Consider the following 15,414-nt stretch of genomic DNA (forward strand, 5'->3'; position numbering starts at 1 on the left):
ACAGTGGTACCTCCCAGTGAAGCCTCTTGTTGGGGCTCCCCAGCATGAGTGGCAGAGCCATCAGCAGCACAGAACTGACACAGGGCAGCCTCCTGTGTGCAGCATCCCTGTCACACTGACCAGCACTGCTGGCACGGTGTTTGAGCCAGCATAAAGCTGTACCTGTGATCACAGCCTGACAAACACCCTCCCATGAAGCCAGGCAGTGCAAAGCTATCACACGCCAAAGTTCTTTCTTCATTGGGAAAAATTATTTCAGGTAGGCACAGTGCCTTCCATCATGCAGTTCTGCTGGTTCTGGCTGGGTAAACAAAGCCCCACATCAGGATTTAGGGAATTGAGAAACTGTGGCTAAAAGCACATGAATCAGGACATCTTCTCAGGATTCAAGGTAGCCTGGATTTGTGATGTTATTAAGTAGCACTTACAAACCAACAGAGACAATCTAAAGAGAAGCAATGTCCTTTGGAAGTTCAGCCCTGAATGACCTGATGATACTCAATTAAAAGCAGCTTAGACATACAGACACCACATAGTCCAATCTTCTATGGACAAGAGGTTAGAAAAGTCTTTAAAGAGGAACTAAATCAAAAACTTACTCTTTGTGCCAGTCATAGATCTGGTGAATATTGCCAAACACAATCTTGTCTTTCCCTTTCATATCTTCAGAAACTCCTTTTTCTTCCATCCTCTTCATGAAGCCCTTTAGGATTAAGGATCAGTGATTCAGCAAAGGGCTCATTTGAAGGGGGAGCACAATTACACTCTTTTCTTTTTCAAAGAAGCAAAAGTTCAATGCCAGGATTTTTCACATTGAAAATGCTTAAAATATCTTTCATAAAATTTCAAACCAGAAACCTAAGTAGATACTTTAAACTATACAGTTTGCTTAAAAGAAAATTTTAAAGGATTTGTTTAGAATATCTGCAGTACTTACACAAACCATTATTAGATGTAATTGAAGTGACAAGTGCAATTTTAAGATAAAAGTTAAACAAAGCAGTTTGTCAAGCTCTTGGCTTCTCTAGTAAGGGGAAGAAATCAGACTGTATAAAGTTCTTCCACTCATAACCATGAGTATCTTGTGGGACCACAAAGCCAAGCAGTAAGTTTAGAGTCACAAGAACAGGATTTCTCACACCTCCTGAGAGTTTCTTTGCAAGCCTTTGGAGCACAACAGCCCTGTCAGGTTTGCCAGTGGTGCATGATGTAAACAGAACATCACACAAAGATTTTCAAGTTTGGAAGCTGCTGAAAATCACCGTTAGATAGACTGATAATTCTCTCTGGGCTAGTGAATGCCACTAGTGAATCACATGTCTCCAGTTCTGAGTCCTTGCTGGGGAAAAAAACTGAGCCCTGCACTGAGTTAGATGTGACAGGTGATCCCTAGGGATCAGCCAAATCTTCACAAGTTGAAGCTTAAAAAAAAAAAAAAAAGACTGTTTTTAATTTAAAAAAGCTTAAAACTCTCTTTTATCTCAGGTTTTTTTGCTAAACAATAATGCACAGGACACACACGCACCTTGACACAGTTCCAGGCCCAGCTTCTGGAAAAGTACTCAGACACAGGACATAAGTCCAGGTGCAAATTCAAGTAAAGTATGTATTACCATTACCCAATATGATGGGAAGAAAAGCATTAAATAAGCGGTAGGATCATAAGTTGATTCTCCACCAATGTCTCCAAAGCTGCATTACAGCAAAGAGAGCTTGGCAAAAGTAGGGTAGCCAAGAAAAACCTTTGCACACTGGAGTTGAACCTAAAATACAACATTTGCTAAATGGAAACAAAAATAGTTTCCAAAGGCATTTCTTCTTGTTTCTGTCAACAAGAGAAGGGGACCATGGAAGCAGACTGCAAAATAAAGCAGTTTGTTTTTCATGCTGTATTTTTTGTTGTCACTTGTCAGCATGGTGCTTTTTAGTGGGAAAGCATTTTGCATAGCAGGGTTTGCTTCAGCTCACCTCCACAACAGTTCCCAAGTCTTTGACGTAGTCCTTTTCAGTCTGCACCAGCTCATTTAAGACAAACCTAAATTAAAACAGAACACATAAGTATTTGACCATATTCCTTGATGTTACCACGTGCTCTTTTACCACACATGACCTCACTATAAAACCCCATCATCATCCAGATCACGTAACACAATTCACCCTTCACTCAGTGCTCACTGGAATGTAAAAGACAAAAACATCTCATGTCAGGTCAGAGTAGTTTCAAATCTCTTAACTATTCTTTCCTGCTATCCCTCTTCCCCCCCACATCCCAGGACGGTGCAAGAGCAGCAGCACAAACAGCTGCCTCTACCTTAAACTACCCTTCCCTGATCTCCTCTCCCCATCCCCTATGCAGCTCCCCCAAGAATGATGGAGATGTGTCCTGACCCATTTTGCAGCAAGCAGGAGTGGAATTCTTGCCCCAGTCCATCTGTATTCACCCAAGATTCATCAATTATCAATCGATATCAAGTATCAATTTGGAAGTTCCAAACACTTAGAAAACAAATCCCCTCTCCCATCCTAAGAGCTTATTCCTTCACAGTAGGTAATCTATATGTGGCTGTCAAATGTTTAAACTCTGATTTCAGAGCTAATAACCCCAGGCAGGGGAGTTATCTAACGAAGGCCTGATGCATGCAAACAACAGCAAGCTAAAACAAGCCCCTCCTTTGTAATTCAAATTGACTTATCACATAATGTTCTTTTGAGGACAATTTCAAAAAGTTACAGCTTGCTGCAGACAGTTTGTCTCTCAATTATGCCAATACATAGATTTGGCACATGACAAATAAACTCCATCTGTCCTCAAGTTTGCTATGGTAGTAACAAGACTAACAAGATAGAGGACTGCTTTCATGTCTGATACTGCTCTGTCCACATCAATCACCAGGCTAACCCACTTGAAGTGATAGGGCTGAGGGTAAACAGTGCTAAGATAAAGCCTGGTTTAAAATACCTGGAGGGGAAAAAACCAACCAGACTGGCCTTGCAAGGAGAGACTTAGTTATGAGAGGCTACTGAGAAAATGAATCCTGCTCCTGATGTGCTTGCAACGTGTCCCTTGCTCAGACAAAGCAGGCGTGATACTTTGGCCGTGCGGCAGAAAAAAGTCAAACGGCTTCTTGTTGGTTTGAGAGTGAAATCCAGCCCCCTTGGCAGCAGGCAGGGCTGGCAGCAGCCACAGCAGACACTTGTGCTCTTGGAGCACTCTGCCAAGTTGTGCCTGGGCAGCAAACAAGGCAAAAGGCAAGAGGCTGCTCCTTGCCAGCAGCGCGTGGCTGAGCAGGCGTGTGCTGCCCAGCCCCTCGGGCTGCCTGACCCCCTGTACCCTTGTACAGGCTCCACAGTCCCCTCCTGCCTCCAGAGCAAGGCCAGGAGGGGACCTTGCAGCTGGCACCACCTCTGTTTGTGCTGCTCCCCACAGGCACAGAGAGATGAGGAGCGAGAACCTCTCTCACCTACAAGGTTACTGCAAGGATCCACCGGGCCAAGTTCTGCTCTAAAAAGGAAGCAGCAGGTACTTGTCATGCCTGTCATACATAACATTGCAGGACAGGCAGGCAGGAGCATGTTTACTAAAAATCAGTACAGCAACCAGGTTTCTGGTGAACAGACAAAATCTGCCAATTCACACCTCTGCTAGGATTCAGGGCCTGCACCTCCACTGCTTACTTTAAATTCAGCACCAGGGTTCCCTCTGCTCCTCTCTTCCTACCAAACAGGAAATTAACCTTGACCATCTCTACTCATTCTCTGAAGCTGACCTGATCAGCACCTTAGAAGTACTCCCAAATTTAAGGTTTCTAAGATCCACGTAGGCAAAAATTCAAATTCACTCATCTCCTGCTCTGATAACAGGGAGCAAGGGCAGGGAGCTGCTTGCAAAGTGCCCAGGTCACCAGCAGGTATTGACTACACAGCTGAATTTAAACTGGCATGAACAGGAGCAAGGTTAGAGCCTCCTCGTTTCTGACTGAGTCTGAATAGCTGGATATCTTGAAGACTCTGTATTAGACCTATACTGAACAATGAGAGTCAATACAACTATTGTCTTCCTGCTCACAGAAATGCAGCAATCAAGCCTGATGGAATAAGGAGTTTTCTCACACCAGGGCTAACTGCTGCCATGGATGTGCTGCCAGGAACAGAGGACATTGCTGCTCATGCCTGTGCAAGGGTTCAGCTGCTGTTTTGTGGGGATTGGAGGGTCACAGCTCAAGCTGGGAGATCAGCTGCCTCACATGACTATGGAATTAAACCCAGCAAGCTGCAGGGACACAGAACACAGACACAAAGGAGCTGGAGGGGAGACAGATGTCTTGTGCTGAAAGCCACTAGCAGGTGCTCCTAAACATCCTGGTGTTTAGGAATTCTGGCAGCTACTAATTGCACATAATAGGCTGCCAGTCCTCTGCCAGAAGCTGTGCTTACAGTGGCAGAGGTCTCTGCACTAAAACTGCAACCTGCAGTTAGCTGCCAGTCACCTAATTAATGAATTGCTACCAGAGGAACTCCAGATCCTGCAATATTGAGGAGCTTTTAGGAAGCGGTCATGGGCAGAGATGTTCCCTGCAGGAAGGCTGACAGCTGCCTTATAGAAAACCTCTGCCATTCAGAAGCACATCCAGGAGTGTCATGTCTTTGCTGCTGGGAGTTGCTCCAGTCCCTCACTGGATCTCCTCTCTGGCTTCCTGCAACTGCAGGAGCCAAGGATGGCTTTCACCTGTGACACTTCGCTCCTATTTCATCTATTACTCTTAACCACCTCCTTGTTCTTCCCTGACTTGGCATCTTTCCCAAAAGGGGTGCCCTTCTTCCACCTCTCACCTTACCACACTCCCATGAAAGCTGTATGGAACATTCCTTTCCCCCTCAATCTGCCATTTGATTAGATCATTGCAGTTACTGCTAGTGTCAGAGGTGATACAAAGGAAACAGCCACCTCAGCTTTCTTTCACATAATTCTTTATTCTGTTGCTCCAATTCTCTGTGTTCTTCAGATGAACATGCATTTAAGAAACATGTTAATCATTTTAGGCTTTGTAGTAATAAGCATTATTTTTGTTAAATTTAAGGGGTTGCAAAGCTAATTAAAAAAAAACCCCAAACTTTCATGAGCTGTCACCACTTCTTTTTTCTCCCATTACCATGAACATGAGGGTTTCCCAAATGGAACTTTCTTTTCAGGCATGTTTCCACCACAGACGCATCTGAGTCCTGTCCCTTCCTTTGCTAATAATGAGGGCAAAAAATATCTCTTTCAAAAAATCCTAGAGGGATTCTCTGTTCTTTTTCTCAAAGGTAGCTAATAAGGTCAACTACATATCCCCCCTCTGAGAGCTGATTTCACCTCTGGCAATGCAGTAATTACCAAGGCAAACATCTCAATAATACCTGTTGATCTCTTCAGAGGCTTTTACAGCAGTAGATATTTGCTACCTGGTGTAAAAGCTGTACCTTTTAGAGGGATGATGAATGTCCTGTCTGTGGAAGTGCTTTTATGAAGTTATATATGTTAGTAAGTTTATATATGTTAAGAAAAGCAAGAAGCAAGCAGAACACAGTTTTACTCTCAGTTCCATGCTCACTCACTGGCTACAAAGTATTGCTGGAGTCTGCTGTGTGTCCTTCTGGGGTACATATTTTGGAAAGAACCAGTAATATAACTTACATCCTGCCTCTCATTGCTTTGGCTTTTTGCTCCTCTTCCAGGTTTCGTGGGGGAGTTGAAGGTGTCATTCCTTCATTTAAGCAGCCAGTGGCATCTTTTAAGCCTCCTCGGTAAGATCCTCCTTCAAGGGTCTAAAAAAACCCCAAAGAATAATAGAATAAACATTTTCCTTGAACTTCAGCATCAGTATTCAAGTCAGCTCTGCAACCAACACTACAAAGTATTCAGAAATACTCTCCCACAGGACTTCATGAAACACAACCAAACTAGTTTTAGGACTCCACAAATAAAGCCTTAAAGCAGAGTTGTGATCCTCTTGTTAGAAGGTAGTAAAAGATGTTCCAGTAGATCTGAGAAAAGAAAACTCTTCCAAATTATTTCAAATCAACCTGGAAATATCCTGATGTCTCAATCAGGACCCTTGTTAGGCTACATGCTCCTCTGCCAAAAGCTGAATGGGGGACTCTTGTAGTAGAATAAAACACAAAATAGAAATAGATGGACACATAGAAAGATTCAACAATAATTAAAATTTGCCCCAAATCCCTTGAAAGTAGTTGTAATAGTCTATTAGACTGCATGTGGGGGAGAGAAAATAAAATGGCATCCAAAAAACATGTCTAACTGGATAAATGAAATACTTTTCATTTTGTTAGTCCCTCAATGGAAAAAAAAAACAATTTGAAGTGAATTTTCTGGGAATAGCCCTCCTGGTTTCCCATGCCACAAAGAGCTCCCTTACCACTCACACCTAATCAAACACGCTATGAGTACTGACTCTCCTCATGTACCAACATCTCAAACTGAGAAAATACCTAAGAAAATACCTTCTGAAATTATTCACTAGATAAAGATGCTTTCTCAGAGTTGCAATAATTTAATGATCACTGTGGGGATTTAAATTTTTTTTTACTCTCTTCATAGTTGCAGTAGATGCAAGGAAATGAACCTTTGCAGGCTCATCATATCCCTGCTTGTTAATTATGTTAAATTTGTTCAGAGAAAGCATTTAGCTAATTTTAGAGGTCCTGGGACATGTAGAAAAAAGTTTAGCTTTGATATTAACATTTTGAACTGCTCAGGGAAAACTTAAAAGAAGCCAAGATATGAAACAGGATTTACTCCTTGTCCAGCAGACATGGGATCAGACAGTGAGAGCACACGATATGAAATTTTTGAACAAATTAATCCCTGAACATTTTTATTGCTTATTCCACTCCCTGCAAGAAAGAGTTGACAAGGCAGAATAAAAGTGACACATGAATCTTTGTAAAATTAAAGCACAGCTGTGGTACTTCAAGCACTTCTACTCTTTAGAGAGTCTTTTCATTGAAACCAGAACACCAAACAAATTCACATTGGGTAGTAAAACTCCTGTGCCTCAGAACAAGCTTTAAAACAAAACAACCAGAACATCCCACTGTGTAAAATATTTGAATACTAACAAGACCCCAGAAATTGTACAGTACAGTAGCTCATGCTCTGCAAAGCCCACTCCAGAAGTGACTTTTGACTGTGCAGCGCAGAGCCTGAGTGAGATGTAGGCTTCATCTCAAAGGGGAGCAAATATTGGACACTACTGAGAAGCAGAGCACATGGGGTTAATAAAAGCAGAGCAGATGAAGGTAGAAAGCAAGGAAACCAGAACAAGAGGTGGCCTTTAAAGCCCTTCCTTAGACTCACATTGGGCCTGTTGTGTACACGGTTTTCACAACACTAAACTTACCAGCTTAGTTTTGACCAACTTTTCTATTGCACTGACAAGATCCGCAGCAGTTGGGACATCGGAGGAGCTCTGTCGAGCAGCTAGCAAAGAAGAGGACTGCAAGACACCAGGTGGCAAAGGAAAAGCAAGTTAGCAGGATGAGAAGGGAGTAGGAAACCAAGCGGTCAGTGAAGAAGCTTCCGAGACAGGAGAAGGAAGGCGGAAGGGGAGCTGGAGGGTGAGAGGGACACATGCAGGTCAGGTGAGTGAGTGCTGCCGTGTCAGACAAACATGGAACTGCCATCCCCTTCTGGCTGCACATCTCCCTGCAGCAGTTCCAAGACTGGAACCGGGGAACAGAGTCAAAGAACTGAAATTCATTTACAAACAGGTTACAACACTCTTGAAGTTGGTTCCTCCTTCTAAAGCCATCTATGGTCTTACAGGCTCCAGAAAATTGATTTTCTTACTGCAGATGTAAGAAATTACTGCCTCCCCCATACATGCATATTTAATAAAAGCAGTTAAGCACGAGGTACACACAGAGTTACAGACAATAGGGGAGGGAGGCAGGGGGGAACAAATCATCCCCCATCCTTTCCCCATAAATCAACAGCAACTCTAAATGAACTTAGATGACACCTCTCACTCATGCAACTTCAGTCATCTAAAATGTGTAACTCTTCTCTTCCCTCTCTGCAACCACTGGAGACAAAACATGTCTCACCTGTCCTGGGCACCTGGCACAGGAGGGCAGAAAAACTCTGTTCTAGTTTAAGGTTTTTGCTCCACAAGGGCGTATCACCCCTTGACTGCTGTCCTAAGAAACTTCAGTCTGATCACCCAAACCCACTTGATAGCTATGGGAATTGGGATTTATTAGCTCACCTATATATACATTTCTTCTTAAGGCAATACAAGCACTGCCTAAAACTACAAGCCCTTGGACAACCTTATTTTGCTGTCAGGCTGACACAGACTAAAGCATGGCTAAATTTTTATAAATTATGAAAAAGCTTATTCATCCCTCAAAGTCTTGTGGAGGGCAGCTATTTCAGTGAAGTCACTGTGCAGGTGCCAGCATCTGAGATTGAAGAGTGCTGGGCAGGGAGATGGGGAAATGTGATGGCAGGAGTTAGGCAGCTGGCCACCTCTTTCATCAGCCCTTTGGGGAGGTTGCTCCTGTTGAGTGACACATCCCCAGGAGAAGAAAAAAAAAAGGGCAAAGGAGATTAATCCTAACCAGAAGCCTTCGTTACAGAACAGAAACATGAACACACTGCTACTCATCAACTTGTCTTTCACAAATAATACATCTAATCAACAGTTCTAATTACAACAACAACAAAAACTACAGGTAATCAGGCTGGTAATTGAGGAATTAGGCTGGTAATGCAGGAATCTCATACTAATGTAAAAGCTCAGCCTGCCTGTTTCACCTGCAATGCAGACAGACATGTCTAGGGGAAAAAAAAAAAAAAGACTGAAAATAAGGACTTTGAAGAGCTACTGGACAAATACATTGACAATAATTGCCAAACACAGCCATTCTAGCAGGAGGAGTCCAATTTTTGGAGGCACTAAACAGCTGTTGCTCTCACTTATTTTAACTGAAATTGCTCAATAACTCTGAAAAGTAAATAACTGCAGGATTCCAAAGGAAGCACAAAAACATTTGCTGCCTATAAGAATTCCAGGGTTAAATAAAACTTCTGTGATTGACAAGATTCTGGTTTGAGTGGGGAAAATAGAAATACAGAATTTCTATTCCTCAGGAAGCAAATTATGAATTTCTAATATGAAAAGATCTTGCAATTTGTCTTTATGAAAGCCTCCAGGAGCAGTGAGGCACAATTACTGCTGCCTGGCAGATGGACTCAGGGAAAAGTGTCACCTCCTGTACACACAGACATCTCCTACCTACCACAGCTACTGCCCCACACTGCTGCTGCTGGTGCAGCTTAAGCCCATGCCTGTAAGCACAGAGGGAGGACATGAGCAGGACACTGTGCCCAAATTAACACCATTAAAGAGCTTTCAGCTCCAGCATGGCTCATTGCTAACCTGCTGTACCTGTGCCAGGAAATTCAGTACCCTGTGGGCTTTAGTTTCTTACCTCCCTGGCAAAACCTTGAGTAGGGCAAGAAAAACAAGAGGGGGAAAAAAGGGTTTCAGATGCATCTTGCTCTATTTAATCTTCTGTTTTAGGAGTGGGTGAAGAAACAGGATGCCAAAACACTCTGTAAAACTCAGACATCTGAAGCAGAAAACAGCTTAGTTCCACAACATTTATGCTGTCAGAAATGTATTTAAGAAATACTGAAATCACATGGCACGTTGGACACCAAAAATAGTGACCCAAGCTGTAGCACTTTTGTTTTTCTTTAAAAAAAACCCCAAAATAAAACCATCTCCCCAAAACCAAAAAGCAAGCTAAACCCCAAACATTTAGCTAAACACCATGGGGAACAAGCCAGGAGCAATTGTGCTGGGCATGGATCCACCAGGGCTCTGCTCTGCTGACCTTTTGCCTCTGCCCCTCACCAGACAGCCATCAACACACAGAGCACTCCGAGGGCAGAAGTCCACAGCTCCAGCTGCTTCCTTCTGCTCCTGCTGCCACCACAATGTCATAACATTTCCTGACAGATTAACAGCAAGCCCCCAAATCCTTTACTCCATCACTCTGATCCTTGAGTCCCAGAAATATTTACATCCTCCTCTCTCTGTATTTCCAAACTTCTGCCTGAACCTTCCCCAAGAACATTCTGGATTGTTTTGGTTTTTCTTTCCTGACAATTTATTAATCTCCCCTATCCTCGCCTCTTTGCCTGCAGCAATTGCAATCAGAGGACAGCGATACAGAAGTGCCAGTGCTAAAAACAGATGCCAGCAGGAAAGCAGGAAACTGCAAAACAGGAGGATGGTTTTCTACAAGGGAGATGACAGCACCAGGAAAGGGTGGGGGGACAAGTACAGACAGGACTGGCTGTGAATGCAAACCACTGTCTCAGACATATTCACAGGTTCTCACCCCGAGTCCAACACAGGACTCTGCAAGCCACAGGGCCAATTACCACAGCAAATCCTGACTTAAAGTCAGAGAACTAGCACCACCAGCATGGTGCCACCAAACACCATTTCTACTGCCACAGCCAGACACCAACAGCACTTTTCAAACAGACGGAGCAAACACACATTATCGATTTGAGGGGAGCTTCTGACCACACACAGCACAGGCACAACATTGACCTGTCATGAAATGGGATGACAGGGTTAAATTGCTTATCTAGCACTGCTCATAAATTCACTTGGAGAAAGGTATTAGATTATGATTTGCACATAGGAGACTCTTGTAACCACAGGTCTAGGCCCTTGATACTGGAAGACCACTACACAACCACTGTGACATAGCTACGTGAGAAATGCAGTCAAACAGAAAAATTATATATCAAGGGAGGCCTTACCATATCATCTTGGGTTGGATCATTGTCAAAAATCTTCATAGGAGGTGGAAGAGGTGTGTGAGACTCTTCATCTGGTTCATCTTCTCCCCAGCCCTTCTTGCTCTTCTGAAGAGAAGTTAAATATAATTACAAACAGGGACAGGATTCTTTTATCTTTTCAGATCAATATTGTGTTGGATGGAGGGAATTGCAGGTAATGGAAGAGAAGCAGTAAAGACATAAGGTTTTGCTGGTTAATCCTGGTGTACTCTAAGGCTTATAGAAATATAGTTTATAGGTCATTCATACAGCTACATCTGTCTGTGTGCTGACAGAATAGTAGTTTTTTCATTTAAATAAGAACTGTTTGATGCGCAGGTTTTAAAATGTGGTTTTTGCTTTAATTCCTCATTCACTTTATCAGGAAAAAGCCATTCTGGTGGAGAATATGCCTGCAGAAAAACTGCAGGTACAACTACATAGCAGATTTAACAGAAACATGGCTATTTCTCGGAGTATTTTCTTTCATTAGAGGAATTACAGTGCCATGGTAGCATAAAGGTGATACGAACCTCAGCAAAAAGTGATAAGAGCTGCTCAAGAATAATCTCATTTCTGTCCCTGGCAGATTTCTAATAGCTATTAAAAAACCTAGTCTAAGGACAATAATAGATGCAAACACCGTTCCTTATATATTCCACTGCTCTTTGGATGACAAAGCTGTTGGCAACAATGCCATTTTATGTATGATTCGCTGTTCCCTCCAGACCCTAAGAGAACTGCATTTCCTCAAGCATGACTCACAGCCCGTGGAGGAGACTATCCGAGATACACAGTATTTCCCGTAGCAAACACCGTCACACACCTCATCTGCGCTGTCTCCTTGAGGAGTGGTTTCATCTCCAGTCTTTGGTGAGCCGAGATCAAAGCTCTTCCTTCCATCTCGCACCTTCTTCTGTTTCTTGATGTGGCTCTCGGTCTTCCCGCTGTTCAGGCGGCGCACGGGACTGGTCAGCCATTTCTTCAGGGTGTTGGTCGAGCGCTTGGGGCCCGGAGAGCTCTGGATGGAGTTGAGGGATGGCTGGGGTTGTAAGTTGGCCACTGAGTCAGACTTGCCCCCGTTGTCATTGGAAGAGACTGAATATGCGTCTGCAAGAAAACGGCGCAGGTGAGACCTCATTCCGGCAGCGCCTCTGCTCCCCGGGGCGCGTCAGGCGCCCGCAGCACCGAGCAGGAGAATACAGCCTGCCTTGGGGAAAGGTTTGTGACCTATGGACTTTATCCAAGCTTTATTGCACACCAGAGAGAGGAATATGCCCTGCAATGGGCATTTCCCACAATCTCACACACCTCTCTCATTTCCTACTGCACTATCTGTCCCTATGAAAGATCACAGACAGCAAAGTTTTTTATAGGCAGGTTTTTATTCAGTTTTTTTTTTTTATGGAAGCCTGATTTTCACACTAAGTGCTGAATTTCTCAGCTTCTTCCTACAATTTCATTGTGAGTTGCCAGGAACAAAATAAGCACAAAAAAGTAGATTACTACAGGAGACCTGACAGCCACCAACACATTGTCAGGTTCCATAATTGTTTCTCAGCTGTTTCCAGACCCCAATGGCACAATTTAGTTAGACTACTTATTAACTTTGAAGCACCTTAAAATTATCTCCTTTGCCTCTGAAAGCAATCTGTCAGAAGAGTTCACACATTCACTAGAACTATGAAACTGGAATGAGCAATTACAAAAGATGACAAACTGTTCAAACCAAAGGAAACTCTCAATAAGGTTTAAAATTAAAAAATAGTTTCATTATATGGAAGCAGGAGGTTCTGCTGAACTGCATCCAACCTCAGTTACTGATACACATGTTCAGACTGGCACCTCTGAAAGGGCTGCAACCTTCCTTACTCCCAAAGTGCAACAGACCAAAGATGTGCCAATGTCAGTAAGGCTTTAAAACCAAAACAAACAAGTTGCTCAAAGATTTCCCAATTGCCCTTCAGGAATAAGTGCCCTGCTTTCAACTTTCTGAAACCATGGTAAACTCCCTCCTGTCCCTATCAGGGACTGAGATGTTTAAACCCACACCAAGATGAAGATTTTTTTTACAAAATTCAGACACTGTCACACTCCTACAAGAAACATCTCAGGCTGTACATCAGAAAAAAGCCAACTGATGTGATTAAAAATTTTTACATCATTATCTCTGAATCTTTTATCTGTCCCAGCAGAAACCAAAAACCTAAGCTACAACACATGAAAATAGATTTGTGCATCCAGATATTCCCAGTTCAGCAATAAATGCCATTAGAGATGTTGGGTTGTACACATGCTGAGGGAGAGCTACGCTTGTAGAGAATCATTACCTCTCTTGTTCTAGAAGGCAGCTCCTGCTACCTGCATGAAGAGATCGTATCCCCTCTGGGCAGAGCTGCTGCTTGCAGCTGTCTGTGCACAGAGCAGAGATTGTGTCCTGCCTTGTCTGCCAGCTTGCACAATGCAGACCATGAGAGTCAGAATGTTTTATAGCCATACACAGCATCAGTCAGAAGTTAAACCAATAACTCATTACATACCTGAGGTCAAAGGTTAAATTTTAGAACACAGTGAAATAATTTTAACAGGCTAGAAAAAGTCAAAGTTCATTTCCCAGACAAGAAGTAAATCTCAATTATCTGTTTTTTGACAAGAGCAGTGAGTGCAAGAGGAACCGGGAAGAGGACGGGTTCCAGGTAGAGCTGATCCCAGGTGGAGCTGCTGGGGATTTTCTGGCATTCCTCCGTAAGTAGCAGTCTTATCTCCAAAAGGCCTGGGTTAAGCCAGCTCCTGCTGATGTTATTTCATGTACATCAAGTAGCACTAAATCAACTAGCGCAAGATAATGTTTGTCAGGGGCCAGCTTATCTTCCACTCAATAGGCTTTGGACAGTTCTCCCTCGCAGGCTCCACGTGATGCTCTGCGAGTTTATCAGTGAGCTTTGCGTCAGCAAAATTCAGGGTTTCACGATGGTGGGTTTGATTTTCCAAGTGCCCTCATGGCCCTGGCAGCACTGAAAGCCCCACAGGCAGCGGGGGAAGCTTGAGGGTTCTTGGCCAAGGGGCTTTGCTGAGAGGAGTGCCCTCAGGTGCTCCTCCTGCTGCTGCAGGAGGATTAACTTTGGGAATTATTGCAGCAAAGGGAACTGGGCTGCAGTCAGAAGGAGAAATGCTGCAAGTGATTGCTCTGTGGGGCTGCCACTCCCAGGGATGATTTGGAGGGAGCAGCTGTATCATGGACTCGCTGCCTTCGCTGGGCTCAGTGGGAGGTTGAGGAGAACCAAGGATGAGCTGATCTCACCACAAGTCAGCTGATGAACAGAGAGGTTTTTACTACAGCTTGTAAGTAACAGTCCAACCCCCACCTACAGCCCACAGCACTTTCCCAGTTTAATTTTTGGTAAGGGAAAGGATCTGGTAGGGGGCTAATGAAGCCTGAGACAGCCCCCAAGGGTTTGTTACTGAGATGGCAATCCTATCTCAGCCCAGTGGGCTCAAGGCAGGGCCAAGTCCAGGAACCCTGATGCCTGTGAAAGGGCAGGGACCTCTCTTTCCAGCAGGAAACACCCCAGGTTTTACCAGCAAGGTCAGGCCCCAGCTTTGCTGCCTCCCTCTCCTTTCCCCAGCAGCACAGCCACAGCAGGGGCACGGACAGACACACTGCACCTCTCCTGCCATGGCACTCTTGGCTCAGCTGTCCTGGGGAAGCGATGGTCAGAAATCCTGTCACTCCCAGGAAGGCAGCACGTGGGCAGAAACAGTCCCAGTCCCAAGATGGCCCACAGCCCACCCTGCCTGCTTGTAATAATTCTGACACAGAGAGCCAGGAATACTCTGCAGACTGAATATCAGAGCTTCAGAACGACCAGCCATAACAAAAGCCAGCCCACAGGTTTCCAGAGGGAGGCTGTTAACACTGTCCAATGATTCCCACCTGGAAAAGGCTCTGTATTTTCCTGTTCAAGGTCATGCCTTTGGTGATGAAAAAGGCTGTTTACCAAAGGGTTACTACATGTTGGTTGTGCTATGCAACCCTGTCAGATATGAAGTCCCCTTCTTTCTCCTTGTTTGCTGAGCTGCCCTGGCTGAGCACAGTAAGGCATCTGGGACAGAGCCCACCCTTTCCCTGGCCCATGAGACCCAAGGCTGAAAACATGGCCTTATTTTGCCTGGTAAGGCTGCCTTTGCTGGCTGGGGAACAGGCAGGGAGGTGGGAGAGAAAGGCTGGCATGAATTTCCCTTCTCCCCAGCCACCATGAGAGCCTTTTGATGCCGAGTGACTTATCTCTGCCCACACCCTACACTGGTACAAAGCACTTCCATCTCACCATCCCAATTCCTACTGCTACCAAACATGCCTCACCCAAAAGCCACACTGAGAGTCCACAGACAATACTCATAACCTGTTTCAAAGGAACTGCAAATTTGGATACATCTGTGAGCAAGTCACATTTGCAGTTTGCCAGCCCTGCTGAGAACGATCTCCTCTGCACATAAAGCCAGTCACATCAACATGGTTGCAGAGGCAGGACTGGAGCTCAAGGAAGAGC

The 15,414-nt window shown here is 44.2% G+C and overlaps 1 protein-coding gene across 5 annotated transcripts in view; it reads right to left on the reverse strand.

Annotated features, from left to right (window-relative positions):
- Positions 1–15,414, reverse strand: part of KALRN (kalirin RhoGEF kinase) — a 473,821-nt gene that overhangs the window by 42,244 nt on the left and 416,163 nt on the right. For 4 of the 5 annotated variants that reach the window (XM_058840643.1, XM_058840639.1, XM_058840640.1 and 1 more), the window contains 5 exons: positions 11,691–11,974; positions 10,847–10,951; positions 5,675–5,805; positions 1,969–2,035; positions 600–703 (listed from right to left, as the gene is read on the reverse strand). In XM_058840643.1, the coding sequence (XP_058696626.1) occupies positions 600–703; positions 1,969–2,035; positions 5,675–5,805; positions 10,847–10,951; positions 11,691–11,974 (691 nt within the window). The remainder of the gene's footprint in view (positions 1–599; positions 704–1,968; positions 2,036–5,674; positions 5,806–10,846; positions 10,952–11,690; positions 11,975–15,414) is intronic. The other variant, XM_058840637.1, reaches the window with a different exon arrangement.

Source organism: Poecile atricapillus, chromosome 5 (genome assembly GCF_030490865.1).
Source record: "Poecile atricapillus isolate bPoeAtr1 chromosome 5, bPoeAtr1.hap1, whole genome shotgun sequence".
Classification (NCBI taxonomy): domain Eukaryota; kingdom Metazoa; phylum Chordata; class Aves; order Passeriformes; family Paridae; genus Poecile; species Poecile atricapillus.